Below are 10,000 nucleotides of genomic sequence, written 5' to 3'. Positions count from 1 at the left end.
TTTATGAGATACCTTTCATCTTTAGTGGGATCTTATAATCATATACAATAAACCCAAAACTTTTAATGGTTAAGAAATTGAAAACTATAAATCACACACACGTGAACACACACACGTACAAACACACACACACACACACACGCACACACGTGAACACACACACACAAACTTACCCAGACAACACACCCAGCACCAGGTTGAGCATGAAGAAGGAGCCGATGATGATGAGGGGGATGAAGTACATCCAGTTCCATGCACTCCCTGAGGCATCGTTGCTCTGGAAACACACACACACACACACACATAGACATCAGACATCAGAGTAATCAATGGTTCGCTCTTCACCTCTGAATGTTTATATAATAGCATTTTAAGCTACCAGAAACCTAATTCTAATTCTAATATAAGTCCCGCCTCTGAAAAGCCAAATGGTCAATCATAAAATAGAATTTTTGGGCGGCACTAGGAGTGCCCGATTAGATTTTCAGGTGGGGTCCGTGCCACCCATGTGGATACACCACCCGGTGTGAGCATAATGTTAAAAGTTTGCTGTTCACACACCACATGTCCAGACAATGTGGCGGCAAAAAAAAAAATAAGGAGCAGATTTCAAAGTGTTGTCGTGGAAACATAAACAACAGCAGGGCTGACATGGTTTTGCTTTAAGTCATCTCAATAAGTAAATGCATATCTGCCACTCTATTTAGCTGCTCAGTGCAGAGTGAATTATGTATAACGACTGCTTTCGTCTCTGCCTCTGTGTCCCTGCTGTCCACACTCTCCTTCCACTTTTTTAAATCACTCTTTGTTGTCTTCTTTGCTCTTCTCAAACTCTCCTGCTTTTTTTTATTCCTTTTGTAATGTTCCTCTTTCCTATGTTCCCACCTTTCTTTTTTTTTATTCCTTTTCTAATGTTCCTCTTTCCTATGTTCCCACCTTTCTCTTTTTTATTCCTTTTCTAATGTTCCTCTTTCCTATGTTCCCACCTTTCTTTTTTTTATTCCTTTTCTAATGTTCCTCTTTCCTATGTTCCCACCTTTCTTTTTATGTGTGTATCTTTCCATCCCTCCTACCTGTCACAGATCAGCCTCCATATTGATTCCTCATATTACCCTTACCCACCTCCAGACCCCCTTTCTATTTCCCACATCGCGCTTTGACTGTCGTCCCCACGTCTCCTCCTTCCTCCATCTTTCCTTCTTCCTCCACGTAAGCTGCCGTGCACCCAATGTACCGCAGACCCTTTTTTCTACCATTAAACTTTTATCGTTCCCCTCCCCGGCAGCTGCAAGAATAACTTGGGTTGAACAGGCCCTTTTTAAATATAGAGCAGCGCCGGGAAGGAGGGACACAGGAGGAGAGGTGCAGAGTGAGCGGGAAAGAGAGGAAGGGAGGGAGGAAGGGAAGGAGAGAGGGAGGGATGCAGAGGGGGGGAGAAAGATGAGAGAGAGGGGAAAAAAGGAGGAACAAAGAAAGAAAAAGAAGAAACGGAAAGAACTGAGAGAGGAGAGGGGGAAAAGGGACGACTACAGTAACACTCAAAGACCCTCATCTACCTCCGGTCTCCAAGCAACCGTTGCCACTGACAGCAGGGAACGATTCAGTCCTGAGCATGAGTAATGACACTGTGCAAGACCTGGTTCCTATTTTATGGGTGGATGCACACTGTGAACAGGTGAAAATCATTAGAGTTTTTGTTCCATATTTGAGAAAAAAAAAATCCTCTCAGTTGGTTTGGCTTTTTAAATAGAAACAGTGTTGACAGACGTGTTGGAGAAACACACGCTAAAGTTCAAGTGCATTAAATACATCCTCATTGCTTTCTCCAGCCAGCAGTCGTGTGATAATTGTACCTGCACAAAATGGCTCCCACATTAGTCAATAACAGAAATGCTAATGTGAACCAAAGCAAAACGGGGTCAACATGAACAACAAACTAACACTGCATCATTTCCACTTCAAACACCTCCTCTCAATCGGATAAGAAGTGATTGCTGCTGCAGCTCATCCATGACATGAATGATGGTTTTCCACGATTGGTTATTATCTTCTTCACTTGAATGATCCTATCAGAAGGCCAGATCAGGCGACAGGAGTTTTAGGGTTTATACTGGATTTTGTTGTTCCTCACGATCAGGGGAGGGGAATCTGGTTTGGACGCTCTGTGAGTCTCAACGTTTGGTGAAGATTATCCGTTCATGTCAGAGGCCTTTAAACTCCTGCATGGCTCACAGACTCATCCAGGACATCCTAAATATGCTAAACATGTTTGATATCCAGTACCTGGTTGTTTAAGGGGTCAAATCTGGAGAAGAAAAATCCAACTTTTTTTGCTCGCCATGATTAGGTTATCCAATCCAATAGTTTTAATCTGAACTGTTTCCTTTTGAACAAGTGGGCCCGGGATTTAAATTCAGAGGGGTACCGCAGCACTATTCATTTTAAATTATAGTCATGGTCTGTAGCTCGATGCTAGCTCATCGAATGGTGCTCACACTGGTAGCATGTTGTGTGACCCGTATTTTAGTATGTTGCTAACAACACACTAACGGTCGGGTTAATGCGCAGAATATATATTTTGAATATGCAGTAGGCAGTATGTGGTTTAGTGTGCATGTTTGAGATTAGACAGAAGAACGTTTAACATGACCCTACAGACTCCGAGACCTGCAACTCTCAACTGTGTCTTTGCAATCAGAAAATGTGATTCCATGAGTTGTGATATGTTGGTTCACAGCAGGCTGACTTACTTTTTACTTTGCATTAAGTTCCTAAATCCCTTCAGCGGTACCTGTTTTCTTCAAATTCTTCTTTCTCTGAACAGGCAGATTGCAATGTGTGCTTCTAAAATGTTGTAGAAAATCTGGTCCGAGCTCGGCTCAGAAGTATTTACCCAGTAGAGCAGTTCGGTCCAGCCCTCCATGGTGATACACTGGAAGACGGTGAGGATAGCAAACAGGATGTTGTCGAACTGTGTGATGCCGTAGTTTGGCCCCAGCCAGTACTGTCGACACGTGGTGCCCACCGGACACAGCCGAGCCGGGGCCTCCGTCCCACATGGGAACTCTTCTCTGATCTCACCTGGAAACAGATGATCGTTTTAAGGTATGTACAACCTAACATGATCATGAAACAGCTAAATAATTTGACCTGTGTAACTCTTGAAAACAGATGGCGTCCATCTTGAAAACTGAAAATGTTTTGTAGGTTAAATGAAAGGCATAAACTCAACCTCCATAAAAGGAAGGGTAAAATCATACAAATATAAGCAAGGACTCTGCAGAAACTGCCTTTCCCATTAACTAAAAACATGAGGGAACTCCTTCAATCAAAAAAAATCTAAAAAATGTTATTTTGTTGAATGTCCTTGCATTTCTTTTTAAGTATTGCAACTTTTTGGAGTCTATCTGGACCAGAACAGGATCCGCCGTCACTGGTGCAAACAGTTAGTCCCTGAACACACCATTGGTAAACACACACACGCTCCTTTACCTGTGTGATTGTCAAAGCACGTCGTGTGGAATTTGCCCATGTAGAACTCCAGGCCGATGATGGCAAACATGAGGATGGCGAAGAAAAGAAGCAGGCCGATCTGCAGCAGCGGGATCATGGCCTTCATGATGGATTTGAGCACCACCTGTAAGCCTGGAGGACACAGCGTACTTTTAATAATAATGCTGCAGCCAGTGGAGGAGACTGTGCGCTGTATTTTTAAGTTGAACTGAATCTGTTATCCCTCAGTAATGTCTGATAGAAAAGTCAAACAAAGCACCTATTTCACATTTATCAAATGCAACATCTTGGTGTAAACAACTCATGAAATGTTTTGGTTCTTTTCTTAAATGTATATGTACTGGAAAAGAACTTTATTTAGTTTTCAAAAAGGCAGCTGGATGACTTTTATGATGAGTAAGCATGGTGTGCCTGTTCAGCTCTGTAGTGGCGTCCGAGCTATTAATATCCCAGAAGTGGTGCTGGAACACTACTGACATTATAACATTTAAAAAAAAGGAGCAGAGAGAGCACAGAAGAACCACTTTTATTTCAACACTTTGGGTGCATAATGCAGAAAAAAAAAAAAAAACACAGAAGCTGCAGAAAAACTGGAACTGGAAACGCTCCACGTTGCTATTTTGATCCTGCAGCAGTAGTTAAAGCGGGTGAGATTTCTAACAAAGACACGGTTTGGGATTTGAAAAAAAATCGTTATTTTTTTTGTGAAGAGTGATGACTTACTGGGAATACCGGACACCAGTTTGAGGGGCCTCAACACTCGCACAGCCCTGAGGGTCCGCAGATCAAAATCTGAGCCCACAGTGGACAGGATCCTAAAAGGGGAGAGAGAAATGTGCACAGAAGTGTGCACAGACAATCAATATTTCAGCTAATCAAGCTTGTAGCTGTCAATCAGCCTCTCCTTGTTTCCCCCTCTCTCTCCTCCGTACACACACTTTTTTTTTTTTCTTCAAAAACACACTTAAACACAAACCAGTGCCAGGTCATTACAAGCGGGAGGGTGCGCACTGTCTGTATGTAAATCCTGTAAGAGCTGAGCTGATCGATGCAGCTGACAAGTGAAGTCGGACAGAGAGAGTGTATCAAGACGAGAAAGGGATGGGCTGAAGGGAGAGTGTTTTGTGTCGGGATGACAGAGGGACTACAAAATGAAAAAGGAGAGATGGACCAATGGGGAGGAGCGGGGGAGACAGGAGGGCCGAGAGAGAGAGAGAGAGCGAGTGGTGGCAGATTGTGAGAAGCAGAAATGCTGACTTGCTTGTTTCTGCTTATTTTCATTCTAGGTATGTTTGAAATGCTCCTCTTGAAGCTGTCACAAGAGTGCAGAGTGAACGTATAGTGGTGAGTGTTGTATCACCTGCATCAACGCTCATAGTCGGAATAATCTTATTTTAATAAAAAACTGTAAACACAGCATGTGTGTGTGTGTTTGAGTGTGTTTGAGTGTGTTTGAGTGTGTTCGCTCAAGAGGGTTAAGATGTTCCCTCGTCCCGCCAGACTTCCAGTCAGTCCCATCGTCTGACGCACACTGTGAATCATCCTCCCTCTCTCCGTCTTTCTCTTTCTCGCTGACACATTTCCACTCTCCTCTGTTCCACTAAGAGGCCCGGTGACACAGCAGAGCCTTAATCACAGGTTTGAAGTCAGCCGGCTTTGCTTGGAAACCTTCAGTATTGGCAGGTGGGGAGAGGTAACAGCAGCCCAGGATGTATGGGTGGAGAGTTCCTCCTCTATGGATGTATCCTGTATTACATTACCAGGAAGCCCCCCGCCCCCCACTGGGGTCCTTGTAATGACATTGTGAAATATCAAATGTCTGATCAGTTGCTGACTTGTAACTGAGACGTTCCCTGTTTTGGTCACGAGGATATAAACTGTACTTATACAGCTAAAATATTACAGCTTTATGAGCAACTCACTGAATGTTTTATTATGACTCATGCAAAGATATATTTTTGGAAAGAAGCCTTTCGGATACATGACGGTCAAATTAGAGCTAGACTGAAGGAAGTTTAATGTGTCAGTATAGCAAGAGAAAATGTGAAAACACATGTTAAAGGTCATTCAGTGTCTCCATGACAACAGTTTATATTTCACCTTTTGTAAAGAGTAACTTCGCCAACACTCAAAAGTACATTTTGTGAATTTTTCCTCACATTTTGAGCGACGTGGTTTTTGACGTTTAGATTTATTCTGTTTTTTAACGAATCTTTTCCAAACCTTAGAATACACATTAGTCCTTTTCAGACTGCTTTATTTTACAAAAATGACATAACTAAGCTCAGCCGTCATCACGTCTTTGTACATTCATATTGATTCCGCGTTGTCGTAAAATATTGTTGTCCCAGTGTGTGAGAGTCACGTCGCGTTTCAGCTCCACATAGAGGCTAACATACTGTACAATGTCATTATTTCAGCTAAGTCATTTAGTCGGTCCAAACTGCTGGCTTGTCAGTTTTCAGTTTCAGAAGAATTACAGGTGTTTTCTCATTAGATCCTGGAGTGGATTGAATATTTATGTTAAGCTTTGACACGATACTATCAGGATTAAAAATACGACAAAGAAAAGGTAAATCTGATTTTAGTGCAGGCTCATGTTGTCATTTTATACTTCAACACCTATCCGGTCATAACAAGTGCTGGGTTACATAATGACTGTTCCTCTGCGTCAAGGTTTCAAGTTTAGGCAGATAAAAGTCAATTATTTAGAAACATATGTGACACTGTTGTGTTGTATTTTCCTTCTAAAGTGAGGTGCTTCTCTTAATAACATCATATCTTAGGGAACGCTGTTTTCCAGGGAGGTCAGAGTGCAGCCTCAGCTACATGACATCACCTGCAAAGATTTCCTCAGTGAGACATTAACCAACAGAAGATGCCTAGCTGCACAGAACGATGCACTGTGCAAGGAAGACGGAGGGACATGAGAAGGGGACATTTCTGAGAAACGGTTAAAACTGAATTGGGATGGAATTTGATGCAGAGGAAAGTAGGATGAAAACAATCCGGCGCAGAGATCAGTTGAAAGATATAAATAAGGTGAGAGATAGCTAATGTTGGGATTCACAGTGTGAAGTTTAAAGCATTTTATCCATGCTATAAATAAAGGTGTATGGATGTGCATGCAGCACTTTAATGCTGCCGACAGCAGGAATCTTTCCTTCTACTGAAAAGTCTCACTTTGTGCCAATATGAGCTGTTACACACACACACACACACACACACACACACACACACACACACACACACACACACACACACACACACTCACACATCTGTTTGCATATCCAGGTGTGTACACGACAAAATGACAAATGAGATATATGTGCCGTTTGTCTCCGCGTTATTAGGGATGCAATGAACGCAGGGATCATTTAGTCGACTCTTTTTGCTGCAGTAACACATGACTATGTGCTCTATTTCTACGATGTGCTAAAACGATCGCTAGTAACAACGATGAAGATGATGATGGTCATGATGATGAAAGCATGATCTTAAAATAATTTGTTTTTTGTTGTTTTTTAAACAGCATCCCCTCCGTCACAAATAGTGTTGGGCCGACGAGGCAGTTCCTCATTCACACCGTCTCCACGGTTACTGGGCCCTTTCTCATTCATAAGTGTTTCCATGGCAACAGGGACCTTGGCTCATTGATAGAATCTCGGTATCACCTTGGTAACAGGGCCAAGGGAGGAGCCTGATTGATTTGTTGTTTTTTTTGCTTTCTTCTCCCTTTTCCTCTTTTAAATAAATGAACCACAAAAAAAAAACACACAAACAGACAAACACACATGTATGCACACACACATACACATAAAAAGACACACAAATGACACAACGCACGCACAAAGAAACACACACATCTGCAGAGAAAACAGGCGCTGGTTGGAGATCAAACATATTGAGTGGGAATGATTTTATTCGCTTATGCTTGCTGGAAAGTAGGTCATTTGGAACAACCAATGAAAAACAATTCCTCCCCTCGTCACGGCCAGATGTGCCGTCTTAAAACGTCTTAAACACCCAAAGTGAAAGTACACACACCTGAACAGGAGAGCACAAAAACACACAAGCTGCATGGGCTGTATATGCAGAGAAACAGTAATGATTAAAGAGAATCACATTAAGGATTATTGCTATAACACAATCTCCTCGTCGACCTCGTCTCACGGGACACCAGCACATTACACAAACAGGGTTTTTTTTTCTGCTCTCTCCGCCTGCTTTCTGCTGACTTCAGCTAAAATGTGGCTAATTATCTCCGTCCACATCACCGGGCCAAAACGCGCCGTCTCTTCTCCAAACTCCTCATTTATCCTCTCGCTGCTGTCCTCTATCACCATGATCTCACCATTTTAAAATTGAATGTGTGAAGCATGCTCGTAAAACATTTCCTCATTCTGAATTAAAACCCCGACCTTTGCCAGAACAGTTAAAGAAAATGTCCACACACGGCTCGTTTGCTTATCCAGTACACCTCCAGATAGCGACACAACTAAAGGAAACACATCCCTACACTAGTGGTCCCCAAATATTTTCTGCAAGCCCCCTCTTCACCTCGCCGTACACATCAACACACAAACATTCAACGACACACTAAATAACACTTTTAGCACAACACACACCGTGGTCTCTCTTCATTACTCAGGATGGGGATCAATCAATCAATCAATACCGCTATTGACACTTATTTTATGTGGTGGAAAGATGAGATGACAATATGTTTTAACAGAACTTGTATATCTATTTTACATTTCTGGGAAAACCCTGAAAAATGGCGCTTTTTACATTTTTTTTTAAACGTGTTAGTTTTGTTCAGTTTCTTGCTTCTGTCAGGTATTTTGCATCGTCTGAGGAAGCTGCAAACTGCATCATTTTTCATTAAATAAATCTGATTGGTTGAAAAGAATCAGTTAGATATCTATTCGTAGCTGTGGCGTTTGGTGTAGAATCAGCTTTAGGTTTACCTGGAAGGCCTCCAGCTAAGTTTGGGAATCGCTACCATAGACCAATAAATACAAAAATATTTTTATCTGAATGTGAAGACTGGTAAGAGTTTCATGAATTATTCACCGTAACCTCCAAATTAATTTAAAACAGCGAGACAGATTTAAAGAAATTCAGATTTTCTAATTTTTCTCCTTGTTGTTATTTCCCTATTAATAAAATGTTATTAAATTTCAGTATCCGTTCATCACCAGGTCACTTTTTCTTTCCGCCTTTCTTTTCAACTTTCCTGTACCAGACGTCTCCAATCAAAGAAGCTCAACAAGGAGAACAACAAGAAGGAGCAGAGTGAGCCAAGACCGGCTGTAAACTAAGTGTAATTGGACTAGTAATCAATAGTGGGCATAAAAAACAACTAGCTTATTCCCAGAGCCAAATCACACACACAATTTACTACAAGGGACAGGTCAACAACGCACACACACTCGGGCGCAGACACACAAGCTGCTGACGTCCGACGAGGTCGTGGAGTGAACGGCTAATCCATTCAGACATGCTAAGTGCCATTTGTGTGTTTGTCTATGTGTGTGTGTGCGCTGCTAAAGCGGAGCGCGCTACGAGCATCGAGGAGGAAATGGAAAGGAATGTTTGAAGTGGAAATGTGTGCGTGTGTGCATGCATTTGGTCAGTGTGTTATCAAAGGTTTGGGGGCCAGAGGTGGGCAGAAAGGCCACGTAGCCTTTCATCTTCAAAAGAGCTGCACTGCTAAAAAAAAAACAACCCCCGTTCATAGAGAGCACAACAAAGAGTGTGTGTGTAGTGTGTGTGTGTGTGTGTGTGTGTGTGTGTGTGTGTGTGTGTGTGTGTGTGTGTGTGTGTGTAAAATGTATTGACTTCACGTGCATAATGTATCCCGGGAATACACAGTGCCGTAAAGTGCTGCAGCCTATTATCTGTCTGTAGATCTCACTGAAGCTTCCTGATGTCCTGCAGAATCCTGAAGACGCAGATGTTTGACAGAGATGTGAATTGACCTCCTTTAAGCGTTAAAGTGCAAGGTCTACATAAAGGGTGTGTTCAACAAAAACACAAATTCCTCATGTGTAAACCTATTTGGCACTAATCCTGATTCTGATTCAGATTACGGACACAGGCCCATAATGCCCTTGGCTAAACGAGACACTGATGCTTGGCTTGGAGGACTCTCTGCTTCCTGCTCTCCATCTCACCACCTCCTGCTGTCTCTCTCTCTCTCTCTACACTCATCTTCTCACTCCTCCTCCTCTCTCCTCTCCTCTCGTACAGTCACTGTTTGTGCCACGCTGAGACGAGCTTGGCTTCATGATTGCTCTTATTAAAGCATAAGGACTGACTGCCAGACTGTGCTGCTCACTCACTCCTCATGTGTGTGTGTGTGTGTGTGTGAGTGAGTGTGTGTGTTTAGAAGAGAGAGAGGGAGCGAGGGAGAGAGGGTGGGCTTTGTTTGTTGCTTTGTCAGCAAAGATGTGAACAGTTTATGTAACCCATACAGCTCTCC

The 10,000-nt window shown here is 42.5% G+C and overlaps 1 protein-coding gene across 8 annotated transcripts in view; it reads right to left on the bottom strand.

Moving 5' to 3' along the window:
* cacna1aa (calcium channel, voltage-dependent, P/Q type, alpha 1A subunit, a) overlaps positions 1-10,000 on the bottom strand; it is a 67,844-nt gene that overhangs the window by 54,564 nt on the left and 3,280 nt on the right. For all 8 annotated transcript variants that reach the window (XM_061065251.1, XM_061065250.1, XM_061065243.1 and 5 more), the window contains exons 3-6: positions 4,237-4,328; positions 3,493-3,645; positions 2,894-3,081; positions 174-277 (exon numbers count right to left, since the gene is read on the bottom strand). In XM_061065251.1, the coding sequence (XP_060921234.1) occupies positions 174-277; positions 2,894-3,081; positions 3,493-3,645; positions 4,237-4,328 (537 nt within the window). The remainder of the gene's footprint in view (positions 1-173; positions 278-2,893; positions 3,082-3,492; positions 3,646-4,236; positions 4,329-10,000) is intronic.

Source organism: Labrus mixtus, chromosome 20, assembly GCF_963584025.1.
Source record: "Labrus mixtus chromosome 20, fLabMix1.1, whole genome shotgun sequence".
In the NCBI taxonomy this organism is placed as follows: domain Eukaryota; kingdom Metazoa; phylum Chordata; class Actinopteri; order Labriformes; family Labridae; genus Labrus; species Labrus mixtus.
Note: the sequence above shows the minus strand (reverse complement) of the source record. Positions and strands in the feature narration are given on the sequence as shown.